General features: G+C 31.0%; 2 protein-coding genes across 2 annotated transcripts; one reads left to right on the forward strand and one right to left on the reverse strand.

Annotated features, from left to right (window-relative positions):
- Window positions 1-3,480: 3,480 nt before the first annotated feature.
- On the reverse strand, window positions 3,481-11,191 carry LOC146995913 (uncharacterized). Its single transcript, XM_085822194.1, has one exon. The coding sequence runs from the start codon at window positions 9,956-9,958 to the stop codon at window positions 8,645-8,647; it is 1,314 nt and encodes a 437-aa protein (XP_085678320.1). The 5' UTR covers window positions 9,959-11,191; the 3' UTR covers window positions 3,481-8,644.
- Window positions 11,192-11,386: 195 nt separating this feature from the next.
- Window positions 11,387-13,870, forward strand: LOC146995914 (NADPH-dependent diflavin oxidoreductase 1). The gene has a single exon (XM_085822193.1). It carries the CDS (start codon window positions 11,526-11,528, stop codon window positions 13,296-13,298), a length of 1,773 nt encoding a protein of 590 aa, XP_085678319.1. The 5' UTR covers window positions 11,387-11,525; the 3' UTR covers window positions 13,299-13,870.
- Window positions 13,871-19,548: the final 5,678 nt, after the last annotated feature.

Genomic DNA, 19,548 nt, shown 5'->3' on the forward strand with positions numbered 1-19,548 from the left:
CATTTCATATAACTTGTTTCTTAAGTTGCATAACCTGTTTTCATAACATTTTGTTATCAAATATATATAAAAGGTAAATTTCTAATGAAATATTCTTCATTTCACAGCAGTGTTATTTACCGTGATATAACGTGTGTTCACATTTATTATACGGTTATGATCATTATTCATTATAGAGCTTTATATATTTGTTATATACATTTAATTTATATCATTATGTTTTACATGATTTTGCTTTTAGAATATATCACAATATATATTTCGAGTTGCTAATAGAACTACGGTGGTTCCCAAAGTGTTCGTACACTTATGATTTTCATTGAAATAGGGCTCTATCCATTAATTAAAAGTAAACTTTCTGAATGAGACTTTAATAATACAATTCTGTTTCAATACAAGACCATCATATCAGTGTAAGATTTCCTATGTGGAGACTTGGTTTCTAATCTTTGTGTAATATAATACAGAGAAGCTCGTACTGTGAATTCGTAAGTATAATTTAATCTTCTATTAGATTGGAATGGACTCGGTGTTTTCATATAGAATGTTTCATATTCAAAGTGTTAGTTCGGTGTTTCATATTCAAAGATGTTGAAGTTTATACAATGTAATTAATTAATAGACTTATCACACAAACCTTTTTAATAGACTTATTCTTGAATTTTTGGCTCAGATATAAAGTTATTAATTAAAAACAGCATTAGAAAAGCAAAACTGATTAAAAGAACACTTCCATTATTTTTTAAATTGATATATTTAAATGCTTTTGTTCATATAAAAACAACAATAAACACATTTCTAAATAATAAGATTATTAAGAAAATTTGGAACATTTATAAAGGTTTGCAAGGACAACATGATCGATTTTGTTATAAATCACATGGTTTTGACATGTTTTGAGTATGCTCCTGCCAGATTGGTAGAAGCCTGGTGATCCTGTTATGAACAAATCTTAACAGATAAAGATATAACATGTGAATATAGAATCTAACATGTGAATAAGAAAAGGTAAGGTTAGATTAGGCTATTTGAATATGGCTAAGCACATTGGTTATCAGCCTGAAGAAGAATGCTTTTATGAAGAACTTTATAGGGAAAACTGGTTCGTATTCACAAAACACATGCAAAAAAATAAAAACTGCACAGCCAGCTTGTTCACCAGGATTTGAGCTGAGATTAAACTACCAGTATTGAGTTGTTTAAACCACTTGTAGGACAAAACTAAAGAAAATGCTTGTAATATCATGTAATCAAAAGTTAACTGCATGTTATATGCCACAATTGCTTTCTCAAGTACTGAGGTAGGTAATACTTAATCTGCTTTTTTTTTTTTTTTTTCTTTTGAAATGTTTGGTCATGGTATTATTCATTGCATGTATTTTCTATAATACATACAGAATATTAATAGTTCTATAACAAGTGTTTTTTTTTCATTTTTAAGTGCTTTGCTTGTTGATATTCTCAAAATTGCATTTGATGATTAGTGCTATCATGTGTATAATAAATACAATAGATGCATATAATAGATCAATATATTTTTAGTATACATATAATGATTCAATATCATTTTTATGGGAAAAAAAAGACACTTTTGACTGCACAGATTTTCTAGAAATCCCAAGTAAAACACATATGAAATCATTTGTTTACAATCAGTGAACGTTAAAATCAGCTACCTGTCACAATACAATAAAACAGCGACACAATTTCCTACAACAGCCAGCAGTTCCTCCTTTACATGAACAAGAATTTTTTTTTAAAATTTTTATTTGTCCTTTTTCAACAATGAAATGTCCTTCGATTTCATGCGATCAGGACGCTATAGAACTTAAATAGAAAGCCAAAACTTGTACATTGGATTTCAAGTAAAATTCCGTGCATTACCAAATGATCAGCTTTTTAAAATGCTCTCTGCTTCAGTAATACAGAGAGAATTTACGCCTCCTTGAACAAAATCAAACATTTCGGAAGAGCTACGTAACTCCACTTTTGAATGTACGAAGTCAGATCACAAATCAAAATACCGAGTTTTATCCGCCATACTAATGTGTGAAAGCGCCATCTATAGGTGAATTGAATCGCGGATAAAAGGAAGAATGGCAATGTCAATTGGAGGAAAGCTGAAATTGCATATACAGACTCATAGCTAACGGTACGATATTTTATCATATGACCCGCAGAAGTATTCGCCTTTGAACGCGTCGTAAATATCTATAATTTATCTTCTTCTTGAGCTATATACTCCAAACTTTACAGCCATACATAATGAAGGGTGTAATTCCTTGCTTATAGATGAGCGAATGAACATTGTAATTAATACCGTATTGTTGCGTGCTATACGACTTAATCCACGCTGTAATTTATCACTTTTCTCTGATACATAAGTTAAGTGTTGCTTCCAAGAAAATGTACAGTCGAGAAAAACCCCAAGGTATTTCATTTGCTTTACCACAGTCAAAGGGCTGTCGTCGAGAGAAAACTGAAATCGAGAGCAATGGCTATTGACAAGGGCTTTTCACCCAACATTATTAATCAAGGAGTTAAAAAATTCTCATCACAACTCACCAAAAGACAAACTCTTGTTTTAGGAGATTATAAAAATTATGTTGTCATTCCCTTCTTTCCATCAATTAACTATAAAATTGCACGTATTTTGCAGAAATTTAACTTTCGAGTCGTTTATTCTCCCATCAATAAAATTCCGAATTCCTTACTCAAGGATCCTATTCCGGACATGAATTCCTGGGGTATTTACAGGATTCCTTGCCAGTGTGGCTTAATTTACATTGGCCAAACTAAGAGTGCCTTAAAATTTCGTGTTAAGGAAAGTGAGGAATATGTTAGGAAAAAGGAAATACAGAAGTCTTCTATTGCCCAACATTGTTGGTCCGAAAATCATACTTTCAATTTTTCTGCTGCCAAAATTATTTAAAAAACTTCTTCCATTGGTGAGCTAGATTTTCTAGAGGCATTTCACATTCAAAAAAATCTTTCTGTTCTAGTTAACGACCCTAATTCCAATCCATCTTTGCCTTCAACCTTTAAGGAAATTATGTTTTAGTTCAGCTTTCATCAACAGATGGCGCCAGTGGCTTATATCCTGCCCAGGTTTTCTTATGTTATCTAATTATTTTACCTTATCTCGTTTATTTGCGTTTTTGCAGCTGAGAATGATGGTTCTGTTAAACCATTGAAACTAGTCCTGTGAAAATTTAAAAATATAACGCTGATTTTTGTTGTTTGACTTTTGAGTTAATATTTGTTTGGCGTGTTATTGTATCTTAACATGCATATTGTTTTATGTATTTAAAATTATGACTAAGGCATGGAACATCTTGCTGAATCTCTTACAAATCTACTACTATATACACGTTTAAATACATAATTATCATGCTAAGATTTAACCAAATAATTACTAAAATCAACAAATTTTAAAAATTGTCTAGAATGTTCCTCACTTATGTTTATTTTTGTGCAATTCAAAGTGATGACAGATTTTCAAATAACAGACAATTCTTCATAATAAATAACAATTTAATCATATATTTTTCAGAGCAATAGAAGGATGAATAAAGAAAAAATACAGTTTGTTTCCAACTTTCTATGCTATCTTAAAAACTTGAGTTTACTTTATAATTAAGGTTTCTCAACTGAATTAATATGGTCTTCTAAGTACATGCTTGTGCTTCTATACATCTGTGCTGATATTTAGACATTTAAAAAATTGTCTGACAATCTCAAAACCTAGCATGAAAATGAAATGTATGTACATGGGAAGTATGTAGCTAAATACTTATAAGGTATATAGCTCACCCATTATGTCAGTTTTTAGATTGATTATGTGGTAAGAAATCAGAATGAACTGATGACTGACATGAAGGTGATAACAACCAACAATGTGAAAGTGTGAAGTCACACTACTACCTTCAAGAAGGCAGACTGGTCACAGTAAACAACTGTACACTATGAAGGTCAGAATGGTGAGACAAGAAAATAATGAAATAATAGTTTCAATACATATCCCTCAACTATCATGAAGGCAGCTATAGACTAAGGATGATAGCATTTGGAAGTGTGGTGTATTAACACTCTATTGGGGGCAATATGTTTCGGAACACGTTTGGCGCATTGAGCCTGAGAGGCATTTCTTGATTTACTAAACTTTTTTATATATAAAAATTTTTTTCCTACAAAAATCAAATGCTCTCCATTATTATTCAACTTCCACAAGTTATAAAAATACTTAAGGGACTATAAAACAATTTTTGTAGTCTTATAAGGAAACTATTTATATTAAACACATTTTGCAAACTTTTAAAAAGCTATATTACAAGACTAATTATAGATTAAATTTAATTAAAACTAGAACATAAGCATAATCTCTCATTCATCCAATTCATTAGAAGATATCTGTTGTTCTACTTCTCTCTTATAGGATGGAGGACACATGAAACAGCAACGTTGCTGTGTGATACTTTTTGCACTCATATTAGCTTAATCTTCTTTTATGAGTCTTCAAATAGCATGTTTCACATTTGCATCTTTTTAGAGGTATCTGTGGCTCATCGTAATTTTGAGGTTATTGTTCTTGGTTGGGAGCATATTTCTTTAATTTTTGTTGTAAGTGTACAGGCATCCAAATAAACTTCAGACTTCGTTGAGCAAGTTGTCCAAGCACAAGTTCAGTTAGACAGTTGTTTTATGAACAACCTTCTTTTACGAACTGTGTTCCCATAACCTACATTTATGATCTGAGAACTGATTGAAGTGTTTAACATTGTAAAAAAGATTAGTATGAGCCCCTGTTTTACACATTATACGAACCGCACATTTTATCTACAATATCTGCTCCTAACGTGGTTTCACAGTAGCAACTGATTATTTCTGGTTTCTGTTTTTTTTGCAGTAGAAAATCAATAGCTCGCTCATCATGCAATGATGATACAAGAAAAGACATTTGTGTTTTTCTTGGAACGTAGGACACCAAAACATTACCATCACTACTGAAAATTACTGGAGTGATGTGATCTGGCTTTGCCCCAAATAAAAGTCACAATTTTCTTCAATGTCGACTTTTCGCTTTCTTCTTGTTCTGTCTCTGATCCCACTTCGCCATCTTCTGAATCAATATATCTTTCAACATTAAAATCTTCATCTTTGACATCTTCATCTGATGCCTCCAATAAACGGTGAATTTTTTCAAATTCTTGAGGGATTCTCAAATCAAACTTTGTTTTTGACATTTTGAAGCCTGAATCAAACAGTTACTTATAATGTCGTTACGAAAATGTCTTTCTCAAATTTTGTAATAACCAATATTTTAAATTATTCATAACAGTTCATGACATGATTGGACACAATGTGCTTGAAAAGCTAGAGCCCCAAAACATACTCAGTTTTGTAGATAATCATAAAATATTTTATTACAGTCAAAAGTCGTTAATCCGGACTCGTCGGGACTTCGGCGATTCCGGATTATCGATTTTTTCGGATTATAGATCATCAGTTTAAATCTGGTAAGATGGCATGCAAAAATTACAAAATTAAAAATGTGAAACCGTAATTTATGAAATAAAGAACAATTATGATCTAAAGGGTATCAAAATTTACAAAAAGAAAAAGCTTAATATTTATTTGTTTACTTTATTAAACATTTCCTTCAATGTAAGTTGCTTCGTTTCATGTGATAATACTTTCTCTTTAATTCTATTAAACAGACATAATTTCTTGTTTAGTTACAAAGTTCCGCTGTTCAAGTCCTATAATTGCTGTGTTGAGAATACAGACTAATTTGTCAATCGAAATGTTTTCGTTTTCAATAACCTCTGGGTCACTTTCTTCACTATCGGAAGCGAATTATAATGACGAGGAACTTGATTTAAATCATATCAAAGACGGAATACGGAATTATAATCCAAATAAAATAAAAACATCTGCTCTGAAGATAAGGATAGTGTTGACAGATCAATTTCCAATCCGAGGCGTGAAATTCATAAACAGATTTCGGATTTCAAAGCATACTTTCGCTTTGTAGATACAAATTAAATATTAGTAAATATATATTGGAAATTCTATTTGACATAATCTTTCTAATCTATCATAATCTAATAATGACGTTTCTGCCCCCCCCCTTCTGCCGCAGAGTAGCGTGAAATTGATAAACAGATTTCGGATTTCAAAACATACTTTCGCTTTGTAGTAAATATATATCGGAAATTCTATTTGACATAATCGAAAGTTCAAGCTTACTTTTATAAAATTGCTCTAACAGTCTGCAAAAAATAATAAGCCGGATCCAATTCGAAGATTAAGGAACAACGCAATCGGCAACATTACCTGAATTAGATAACTTTAGCTTAGCGTATAACTCCGTTACACATTAAACGCGCATGCGCACAAACATATTCGCAGCAGTAAGGGTCTTACGCGCTCTCGTAAACGCCTGTGCGCATGCGTGAACGCGAAGCATGCGCAGAAAGTTTGTAGCTTTGAGGTCCGGATTATAGATCATTCCGGATTATGGGTGTCCGAATTAACGACTTTTGACTGTATATGAAATTGCTAACCAAAAAGTGTGATACTATTAAAAAATCACAGAACACTTATTTGTCAAATTACAATATAATCAGGCACAATGAGCCTATTAAATCATCTCATCTGTCAACTGGAAATGAAGAAATATATTAACTGACTAACCTTATGACTGGCAGTGGCACTAGAACATGAGAAGCTAACTGGATGGAAGAGTGACAACGTTTGAAGGAGGCAGGGCAAACAAAAGTGCTTGAGGTGTGCCTGCAGATTAAATGCACCCGACAGAGTATTAATGACAAATAATGAAATTTCATTGCTGATGCTGCTTTATCTTTTACATATGAAAAAATATCTGAAGAATCTTAGCATGTTATCCAATCATTTCCTGGCCTGCCAGATCTTCATACTTTTTCTCAATGTCATTCATACAAGATATATTTCTACACAGGATAGGACTATATCTGGAGATAGCCATAACCAAAGTATTTGCTTGGTAATTACAAAATATTTGTAATATAAGTTCAAACTATGCAAAACCATGAACATAAGAAAAAAAATTATTTAAAAGCAAAGCACAATTCCAAAAATAAAAAGTGCAAAGGATTTTTTGAATAAAAATCCACATTTTTAATGTAGTGTACCTTTTATTTTTTAGATTTTATATTATCTTTTTTACATATATCATAGATTGAATTAAAAAAAATACTTAACATCAGGAGCATAGCTAGAGGGGCAACATTTGTCTTCGGGTACAGTTTCCAGTGGGCACCAAATTGATGTTACGAATTTTTAGAATAAAATTTTTTCCACTCTTGGCAAACAGGAGGGGCACAAGATTTTCAGTTGTCCCCAGACACTAAAAACCCTAGCTACAGCTCTGCATAACATAAAATTATTAAACATAATGTGAAAAAGATAAAAGCACTAGATTCCTCTTTATATATGCATATATTAAATATGGCCTTAAGTATTCAACTGACCCCATATAAAATTTAATACAATCATCTAATCTTAAATAGCATTATATACTACAGGGCTTAATTTCAAAAATTAGAAGTGCCAGAGCCCTATAGAAGACCTTCAGGAAAGAGGAACAAGAATAAATAAAGAATAAGATGACAAATAAAATCATTAGCAATTAAAAAATTAAATAATTAAAGGTTAAAGTAATTAAATAATTAAAGTTTAATAAAATGCAAAGAGATAAATTAGAATTTAATAAGCAATTTTCAATATAATTTTATTAGTAAAAATAAAGTTTTCAAGATCAAATTTCTACTGAAATTATTGTTCAGTTACATAAAAAAAAGTTCTTATTTAGGGCTCTGGTGTGCTCCGGCTAAAGTTATAAATTATCCCCAAAACTAAGAAGTACCGGAGCCAGGCTCCTGTGGGCTCCAGCGCAATTTAAGCCCTGATATACTATATATATATAAATCATCAAAGAACCTTATAAATATGACTTTTTCTAAAGGAATGAGAAAAAAATTATTTTAATGAAACAAAATAATTAACTGAGAACAATAATTTTTCTATTCAAGAAATGTCTACATTTTATAACTTATACTTCTTTCTTACTATAAGCAATTAATGATTCCAAAATAAGAGAAGATTTACATTAGCTCTTAGTAAGGTAACCTTCACTGTATTATTAGTGAAACTGGTTTTATCGAAAAAAAATTCTATACTTTCAGATTATCTGAACATCCACAAAATGTTACCAACTCATGTATGATTTTGTATATTGGTGAAAAATTAGCTATACGTATAGCACATACAAACTTCTTCGTTCATGGAAAAAAAAAAAAAAAAAAAAAAAAAAAAAAAAAAAAAAAGCATTTTATAAGAAACAAAATAGAAAAATAAATAAATAAATATGCTTTAAAGCAGATATTTATATTTATATAGCTTGTAGATAACTATTCAGCTATTGTTTTTCAAAATTTCTTCAGAGCAGTGTTTTCCGTCCAATTGCTGAATCTTCCATATACTTGGGCTGGCTCCTGCTACACTTTAAAATATGCCAAAATTTTGTTGATCTACCAAATATTTAAACCAGGTATGGGAATAATTAGAAAGAACCCAAAATTTTTATATTTCCTAGTCAACATCAAGTAGTGAGTTTCTCAGCATTGTGTATAAGCATATGTTTCCTTAAACCCCTTTTCTGTACAAATGATTTGCTACAAATATTACAAGAATATAGTTTCTCCTCAGTATGCCTAAGCATATGGTTTTTTAAATCAGTTTTGGAGGTAAATGACTTGCTACATAGATCACATGAATGTGGTTTCTCACCAGTGTGAATGAATACATGGTGTTTCAAACTATTTGCCTGTGTAAATGACTTGCTACATACATCACATGTGTATGGCTTCTCACCAATGTGGATAAGCATATGAGTCTTTAAATTACTTTTCACTGTAAATGACTTATTACAAATATCACACTGAAATGATTTCTCACCACTATGAATGAGCATATGTGTTTTTAAAGTACTTTTCAGTGCAAATGATTTGTTACATAAAATACATACATGTGGTTTCTCCCCAGTATGGATAAGCATGTGACCTTTTAGACAACTTTTCTGTGAAAATGATTTGAAACAAATATCACATGCATGTGGTTTCTGACCAGTGTGAATAAAAATGTGTTTATTTAAATTACGTTTCCGGGTAAATGACTTGCCACATTTATCACATTGATACAGTTTCTCACAGTTATGGGTAAGCAAATGTGACCTTAAATTATATTTCAGTGCAAATGATTTGCCACATACACCACATACATATGGTCTCTCATCAGTATGAGTAAGCATATGTTTATTTAAATAACTTTTTGATGCAAATGGTTTGTTACACATATGACATTCATGTGGTTTTTCTTCAGTATGAGTAAGCAAATGTGCCTTTAAAGTGCTTTTGTGTGCAAATGGCTTACAACAAATATCACATGAATGTGGTTTTTCTCCAGTGTGAGTAAGCATATGTATGTTTAGGGTGCTTTTGTGTGCAAATGACTTGCTACAAATACCACATGCATGTGGTTTTTCTTTGGTGTGAGTAAGCATATGTATCTTTAATTTACTTTTCACTGCAAATGGTTTGCCACATATATCACATATATGCTGTTTTTCAAAAGTGTGAGTAAGCACATGTGTTTTTAAAGTATTTTTGCATCCAAATGACTTGCTACATGTATGCACTTTCTCACCAGTATGAATACGCATGTGGCCCTCTAAATGAGGTTTTTGGACAAATGACTTGTCACATACTATATCACACTGATGTTTCTCACCATGGACAAGCATATGTCTTTTTATGTATTTAAATGATTCGTTACATACATCGCACTTGTATGTTTTCTTTCTTGAGCTGCTATTCATGTTTTGGTATGATATGCTAAAATGGCTTCCGAATATCATAGAGGACTAAGGTGTTGTGTATGTGTCAGCAACATGCACTACATATTTATAATGCAGTATTTTTTCAGCATGGACAGGTATTTTATCCATTTATAAATCAGTGCTTTACAGATGTAAAGTACGGATTGCATACATCACATCCTATCTCATGTTCACAAAGATCCAAATGCAGTTTATTTTAAGATGCCACATAACTAAATTACAAAATGATTTTTAATGAAAGTATATAGGATATATTTTAACTCAAATAAATTTTGGTCCTCCCCAAAAATGGTAAAACTTTAATCCATGGGTAAAAAATTTATTCTACTTTTTAAATTGCTTAAACCAATTCATGAAGATACACCAGTGTCCTTGTTTTCAGTTTCAGATATCAAAGTCTCTTTGTACGTTTCCAAATACGAATCTATCTTCCACGTACACAGAACCATGTTTTGTATATGAATTCCTTATGCATATTTTGCTATTTAAAACTTGAAAATTAACACAAAGTCACTGACTTTATATTCATGTATTTTCCAGTTACAGGCACATATATATAAATTATGTTTACTCGTAGGTCCTACCATATATCTACATAGTTTTAGATCAGTTTTACAACTGTATAGAGTAAGTACTTTAAAGTAATGGATATGCATACATTATACTGGAAAATTCACAACGATGGCATTATTATAATGCACATTCTTATTTTCAGGACTTTTTACACATTCAATATTTCTAAACCTTGCATTCGAAAATTCAAATATAAATAAGATATTATACACACATCAAATTCTCCGCACCTCAGATCTGCTTTTTGCGTACGGAAAATACTGAACAGATTCTGCAGAAACGTCCATACTATTTTCTTGAACAACAGTTAAAGAGCTCTCAAAGTACATTATATTTTTATTACATAAAGTCTCATGTTCGAGAAAGGAAAAATACAGATTTCTCATTTACATTAAATTCCTTTCACTGCATACCACTTGCTAGCTGATTTGACACCGGAATAAGAAAATAAATGTAACATATAAGAACATGATTACTCGACTGGACTAGATTATGTGATTTCATTAAGAAATTGCTAACTGAGCCCCTATTACACACAATTTTCCATAAGAATAATTTGAAACACTCAAATTTGTTGCTGATATTGGCATAAAACACACCAAAAGAGTAATTGGCAATGCAGTGAAACTAACATATAATCCCTCCGTCTCTGAGCAATATGTCATATTTTGCAGCTGTATTTCCGTCTTTAAGCCTATTAAACACTGATGAGAATACTTTCTTCATTTTTTGCTTAATGTTTCATTGATTTGTATTTCACAGTACTGGTATGATAAAAAAAAAACTTTTAATAATATTTATTACTACAAGCATAGCAGTTGATGTGCTTCGCCTAGCTGTTTTTGAGCTTTCTCTCCGCCAGAGAGAAATTAACCCGAGGAGCTTATTTTCGGCAACAGGTTAAAAGAGTTAAAGATAGAATGGATGATAATTTCATTATTGGCACTTATACAGTAAGCAATAGTTCCAGTGTTTAGAAATAGTGATAAATATTGATCAGTAATATTAAACAATGGAGTTACAATCAATTAAAATATTAGTACTATTTGGATCTCAAACTGGGAATTCAGAAGATGTTGCTGAACGAATTGGGAGATTTGTTCGTAGGATGAATTGTACATGTGTTGTCGCCGGTATAGATACTTATCCAATAACTTTGTTGTTAAACGAAAAACTTGTTGTCTTTGTATGTTCTACGACTGGAAATGGAGAGTTTCCAGATAATATGATATCATTCTGGAAGTTTTTGTTGCGGAAAAACCTCCCGAGCAATTCTTTGAGTCATATGTACTTTTGTGTGTTTGGATTGGGTGATTCATCATATGAGAAGTTTAATGTAGTTGCTAAAAAACTGCAAAAGCGTTTGTTACAACTTGGAGGTTCAGAACTTATACCGTTGACTCTCGGAGACGATCAACATGAACTTGGTTATGATGCAGCTTTAGATCCATGGCTTTTAAAATTTAAAGAATCATTAATTAATTTTTATGGTGTGCCAGATTCTTATATTCCTGATCATGAACTTCTGCCTCCAAAATATAAAGTAAAATTTATAGAAAATGAAGTTATGGAATGTGAAATAATGAAAAATGATAAATTGCAAAAGCAGTTAGTAAATCAAGATCATCAATTTCCATTTGCAACTCTGAAAAGAAATAAAAGAGTTACAGATAATGACCATTTTCAGGCTGTTCATCACTTAGAATTTATTATAAATCCTTCAGTACATTATGAACCTGGAGACGTAGCAGTCGTGTGGCCCAAAAATCCAGTGGAAGAAATTGAAGACTTCTTAAGTCTCTTAAATGTACCTTTAGATTCAAAATTCATTCTTGTTTCTTCAGATCCTGAACTTCCATTGCCTACTATAATGCCTTATCCATGCACTGTTCGACAGTGTGTTACATCGTTCTTTGATATCATGAGTGTACCTAGGCGATCATTCTTTGAATATTTTTACCAGTTTAGTAAAGATGATTTAGAAAAAGAAAAACTAAAGGAATTTACTCTTCCTGAAGGTCAAGAAGAACTCTTTTCATATTGCAATAGACCAAAGCGCAATATTTTAGAAGTATTAAAAGATTTTCCACATACTACACCTTATATTCCCTTTAATTATTTATTTGACATGATACCTCAAATTCGACCTCGTTCCTTTTCAATAGCTTCATCTCTGTGTTTTCATCCAAAAGAATTCCACCTCTTAGTAGCTGTAGTAGAGTATAAAACACGACTTACAAAACCTAGAAAAGGATTATGTTCAAATTGGCTTGCAAGACTTAAGTGTGGGACAGTTATCCCATTTTTTATCAAAAAAGGGGCTATCAGTCTTCCTAAGGAAAACAATCCAATTATAATGATTGGACCTGGCACTGGATGTGCACCATTTAGAGCTTTCATTGAAAAACGTGTTTATGATGGCATTAGAGCTAACTATTTATTTTTTGGTTGCCGCTATAAGGAGAAAGATTTTTTTTTTTCTAAAGACTGGGAGGAGTTTTCAAAGAAAAATTTATTGTGTTTATTTACTGCATTTTCTAGAGACCAAGAATATAAAATTTATGTTCAACATAAAATTTTGGAAAACAGAAATCTGATATGGGATTTGATCGATAATCGTAAAGCTTATGTATATGTAGCTGGAAGTGCTAAACAAATGCCTCTAGCAGTAAAAGATGCTTTCTTAGATATTTTTGCAAAAGAAGGCAAGTTAGATCCTGATTCCTGTAGGAGGTATTTACAAAATCTTGAAAGTAAAAGATATCAAACAGAAACATGGGCATAAAAATATTCTAAAATTAAAAACGTGTAAATATTTTTTAATCTAGTTATTTAAAATCTTATGAATAAAAATTTTATTTATTTATTTACTTTTCTTGTTTAAAAAAATATTTAATTTTTTTTTATTAGAATTAGAACGTATTGAAAAGTGTCATTTTAAACATCTAATTTAAAAGCTGAAAATATAAATTGTAATTTCAAAGTTTGTTTATTTCTTTAAAGAGTAGATGAATGAAATCTAACCATAGTTTTCTCAGCTGTGATTGTTATTTATTTTAAAAAAGGGGCTGTATGGTCAGTGTGAGTATTAATGAATGTTTAATTCAAAATATGGTCATCTCTGTGTATTTCTTTTGGCTGATTTAATGGACATCTTCCAGACAAGGAGAAAAAATTAACTGTAAATGAAAAACTATTATCAGTTTATGCTCTTAAACAAACAAAAAAAAAAAAAAAAAAAAAAAAAAAAAAGGTCAAACAAATATTAGAATTTTCCAGCTATGATAAAAACTCTTTCGTATGTTATAAAATTTCTTTTGCTGTTATTTCTCTAGTAAACAAATTTAAAAACTGTTACTTGGATTGTGTTCTCTTTAATGTATAATTGTAATATTTCAGTAATTTGATTGAGCAGCATATTATTCCTTGTATTTACATAGCTATATGTTTTTTAAATGTATCTAAACGTCATGACAGTCTTTTCTTATTCATAATTCAACTCATAATTTTTTACATATTCATTTTTAGCCAGTCCAGTATTAATCTGCCACATACTTATTCTCTTTTGACATTATTAAAAGAAAAGGGCTAGCCCATATTTGACGGTGCCCTCGCCAAGTTATTGTTTCATTTATGGTAACCTGAGTAGTTGAATGTTATGAAAATCCTATTATGACATTGCATGAATTTGACTGATGGGAAAAGATTTGTAAGGGCTTGTTTGTGTGTTGGATGTTGGTTTGGAAGTTGCTTATTTTATGGTTTATACTATAAAGCGACTGAATGTGGTAAGATTAATTTGAAATTTCTATAGGATTTGGAACGAACCCAGGAGGGGAGAAGCATTGATTGACTGGTGTGTAAGTGAAGGTTTACTTAGTAGCAATTATAAGTGTCCTTTTTGTACAAAGGAAATGCATATGGTCGAACGTAAAGATCGTTCAGATGGCTTTGAATGAGATTGTCGCAAGAATCGCAAGAAAGGTACAAATGGTCACCATATAAAGCATTCCGTTAGAAAGGGAACATGGTTTGAGGAAAGTTTTTTGGATTCTGTTTAGAAATTTTGTGTGCCACAGACTTAAAACAAAGAAATTTCTAAATAAGGTAGGTGCCTATTTCCTTTGTGTAGTGCGTAGTGCTTTTGACACAGCTTTAGTATTAGTCCTTTTTGGTGAAAAATTTTTGGCGACATTTGTGTGCGATAAATCAAAATTTATGATAACCCTGTTATTTATAGTAACCCTAAATACAAGGCTGAAATACATCCCCCATTTCTGTCCACATAACTTTAACGAATTTGGTAGGTAGCAGAACTTTGATAGGCAGGAGGGATAAATTGCAAATTTTTCTTATTTAAGTATTATTTTTCTTATTTTAAGTTAATTTTGTATTAGGAAAGCACAACTTTTAAAATATTTTTAAAAAAACCAAAATTTGATAGCTAAAACTAATGCGGTTAATCTTTGGATTATGGTAACTTGGCAATTTTTTGGCGAAAATTTGGTGACCAACCCTGCTAGTTTTTTTTTTTTTTTTTTTTGGACGCCATTTTGTTTTCAGGAAGTAAAGGCATGTTTTTTTTTTAACTCAACATTTTTTTCCAACAATCTGCTAGCCAAATTACGCTTATGCTAGAACTTTTATGGAACAAAAGTGCTTAATCATGACGAAGATTAGGTGCGAAATTGGGAGAAAGTGCAGAATCGCCCACTGCTTGCCGCGTTTTTAAGAATCGCACATACACGTTATCATCCATGTACACGTCGACCTATTTTCACTTAAAAAAACATCCCAGAATTGCACAAAAATGGCATTACGCACACTCTTGAGTTTATCCATGTACACTGCTGAAGTCCTAGCTAGTAACCTTTATCTCCTTACCAAAATGTCGCCAACTACCTGTTACCATATTCCAAAGATTAGCCACTAATGCTTTTAATATTACATCACATGATTCTTGATATTTTTTCACATGGCAACTCTGCATACTTATAAATCCCACCATTCCTTAAAAAAACAGGTTTTTAGTAGCATGAGTTAAACTCGTGGTGTTTCCTTTGCTAAGCAACCACATGCAAATTTGGACTACTTGCATGTTTCTTAAAATGGGCAATGATCAAAATTACCATTTTCTAAAAATACTTTTGGTTGATCTTTACAATATGGTAACTGGTAGTTTGGTGACATTTTGAAGGCGATAAAGGTTACTACCTGGGACTTTGGTAATAATGTGAGCAGTACTCAGTTCCGATTACGCATTATTTTGCGTGAGGGAAATGAGAGATCATGGGATATGTCGTGATATTAATGGACGAATTATGGTTCTTTAATCGGAAAAGGGGGGAAATCGGGAAAAAATGTGGAAATTTTGTATTTAGCTTTATTCTGTGTTGTGTGAAACAGTGTTGTTTAATTTTTGGATCCCATGGCCCTAACTAAAGTGATTTCGAAATGGGTATTTAGGCATTGTGATAAAGAGAAGTTTGCTTTTTATTTAGCGGAGGAAGTATGGAGGAAAAATTCGCAGAAAAAATCTTTCAATAATTTTATTGAATGAATTAGAAAAGTGTATCCGCCACGTAATCAAGATTCTGAAGAAGATTAGGAAAGTTAATATTTTTAATTATTTGCGGATATTATTTTTATGCATTTTTCTAAATGTAAGGTGGAAAGGAATTTGGTATTATTGGGAAAATTGTTATTAGCAATGATTTAGTTTAAAGTAATTAGGATTGTAAGGTAATTTTTATTAATTTAATGTATGTGCTCATTTATATTTTAAGTAGTGTTTTTGAATTTAATTATATTTTAATGAAATGATAGTTATTTTGTGAATTTTATGTTTGTAGGAATTTGGTATACGTTTTAGTAAGTAAACGTGCATGGAAATAATTTAAATATCTGACACTAAGTATTTGTAATGCTTGCGGTATGAATTCGTTGGTGACGTGTATAATGTAATAGATGATTTAGAGGCAAAAGTTTTTGGATATTTTATTTATTTTATGTGTGGAAATGTTCATATTTGGAAAGGGTAAATACTTTTTCGTGATCAGGTAATTTCATATATGTTCTTTTTACCGGGTTTAAAGATTGAGAAAATTGTCATGTATTTTCGTGAAATTTTTCTAATTTATGAGAAAAAAGCAGTGTACATGGATATAGTGAAGTGTGTGCGCAATGCCATTTTTGTGCAATTCTGGGATGTTTTTTTAAGTAAAAATAAGTCGACGTGTACATGGTTTAGTGATATTTTAATTAAATGATAGTTATTTTGTGAATTTTATGTTTGTAGGAATTTGGTATACGTTTAAGTTGAAATAAACGTGCATGGAAATAATTTAAATATTTGATACTAAGTATTTGTAATGCTTGCGGTATGAATTCGTTGGTGACGTGTATAATGTAATAGATGATTTAGAGGTAAAAGTTTTTGGATATTTTATTTATTTTATATGTGGAAATGTTCATATTTGTAAAGGGTAAATACTTTTTCGCGACCAGGTAATTTCATATATGTTCTTTTTACCGGGTTTAAAGATTGAGAAAATTGTCATGTATTTTCGTGAAATTTTTCTAATTTATGAGAAAAAAGCAGTGTACATGGATATAGTGAAGCGTGTGCGCAATGCCATTTTTGTGCAATTCTGGGATGTTTTTTTAAGTAAAAATAAGTCGGCGTGTACATGGTTTATGTGTATGTGTTATTTTGAAAAACGCGTAAGGAGTATGGTATTGTGCACTTTTTTCCAATTTTGCAGTGAATATTTGTCATGATTAAGCAGTTTTGTTTGATAAAATTTCTAGCATAAGTGTAATTCGGCTACTAGATTGTTGGAAGCTGTAGGAGAGTTGGTTGCCAAATTTTCGCCAAAAAATCGCCAAGTTACCATAATGTAAAGATCAACCATACTTTTTTGCCTCATTTCTTAAATTAGAACTACAGTCAAAAGTCGTTAATTCGGACACCCATAATCCGGATCTCAAATCTACAAACTTTCTGCGCATGCGTCGCGTTGACATAAGACGTAAGCCGTAAGACCTGTATGGTTGCGAATTTGCGTGTGCGCGTGTGCAAAATACGTTTACGAATGCACGTTTAATGTATAACGGACGGTATAAGCTAAGCTAAAATTATCTAATTATCTATTTTAGTTAATGTTGCAGATTGCGTTTTTCCTTAATCTTCAAATTGGATCCGGCTTATTATTTTTTGCAGACTGTTAGAGCAATTTTATAAAAGTAAGCTTGAACTTTCGATTATGTCAAATAGAATTTCCGATATATATTTACTAATACGTAAAGGATCTACAAAGCAAAAGTATGTTTCGGAGTCCAATAAACAAAAAGTGGAATTGCTGCAAAAAATGGATAAAGGCATATCCTTTCTTTATCTAAACTTTAACGTTTGTTTATCTAGACTTTGTTTATCTTTAACCCCGCGGCACACAATGAATTGGAAGTTGATCTGTCAGCACTATCCTTATCTTCAGGGCAGATTTTTTTATTTTGTTTGGCTTATAATTGCTTACTAAATGTATTATTTCATCTCAATGTACTCCGTTTTTGATATGATTTAAATCAAATGCCTTGTCATTATAATTCGCTTCCGATAGCGAAGAGAGTGACAGAGGTTATTGAAAACGAAAAAATTTCGATTGACAAATTAGTCGGTATTCTCGACACAGCAATTATAGGACTTGAACAGAGGAACTTTGTAACTGAACAAGAAATTATGTCTGTTTATAGAATTAAAGAGAATGTATTATCACATAAAAAACGAAGCAACTTAAACAACTTACATTGAAAGAAATGTTTAATAAAGTAAACAAATAAATATTAAGCTTTTTTTTTTTGTAAATTTTGATACCCTTTAGATGGTAATTGTTCTTTATTTCGTAAACTACGGTTTCATAATTTTAATTTTATAATTTCTGCATGCCATTTTACCAGATTTAAACTAATGATTTATAATCCGGAATCGCCGAAGTCCCGATGAGTCCGGATTAACGACTTTTGACTGTATAGGGATATGTAATTGCATGAATTCATTGACCAAAATCAGGCTTCATTACTGCTCTCAGAACATTTTTATAATTTGTCTGACTATAAAAAATACAATGCTACTTAGATTAAGAAATATATTGCTTATAATTTACTATCGTGAAAATTTGTAAATCTCACAATCTAATAGCTGTATATGAATAATCTTCACTGAGTATCATTACTTTTATAAATAGTAGGTTGCCCACTTTTAACTGCTGACCATTTTTTAACCATAACTGTTGATTTTTTATTTTAAATTTTATGCAAATTTTCTACATTACTTAAAAATTTAATTCAACAGAAATCTGAATTTTTTATAATAAAAACTTTATAATAAAAGTAAGAGTAAAATTTATGTATAAAAAATTTGACTACATGGCAAGCACTTAAATACAGATTTCAATGTCTTTCAATGTAATTATTATAAAGTTAAGATATACTCTTATTCTATTATAAAGTTTAGATGCACAGAACAGAAGGCACACTTTGTGCTTATGACTCAGTCAACTACTTGTGGCAAGATAACTATTATTAATTACCAAATGTAAAATTTCAAATTAAGTTCAAATGTAAAATTTAAATTCAAATAAACTAGCAGCCAAAGGCTACACAAATCAATTTAATGTGAAGTTGGCTCAAAATTTAACCAGCACGGAATTCAACTGTCGGCAGTTATACTGCAAGACTGAAGACTAAGAATCTTATCTAGCAACCTTAGTAATGTGGCCTCAAAAGGCAAAACACGGTTTGTTTTACAAACTAAACATTTCAATTGGATTCTGGTGAGAAAACAGATGGGAAAAATGACAGTAAAGATCCCAAACATAAAATAACTCTGGTTACAAAATAAAGGAAACTTACATTATACTTTGTTCCCTGATTAATTATTCACTACATGAAATAGTGTAATGCATTTTTGTTTGCATCGTATGCAAATTATTTATTTTATTTAAATGCTGTCCAAAATTGAACAGGATTTTGCAAAT

This window comes from Stegodyphus dumicola, chromosome 8 (assembly GCF_044657685.1).
Source record: "Stegodyphus dumicola isolate Sdum_Otavi_A_Nest chromosome 8, ASM4465768v1".
Classification (NCBI taxonomy): Eukaryota; Metazoa; Arthropoda; class Arachnida; order Araneae; family Eresidae; genus Stegodyphus; species Stegodyphus dumicola.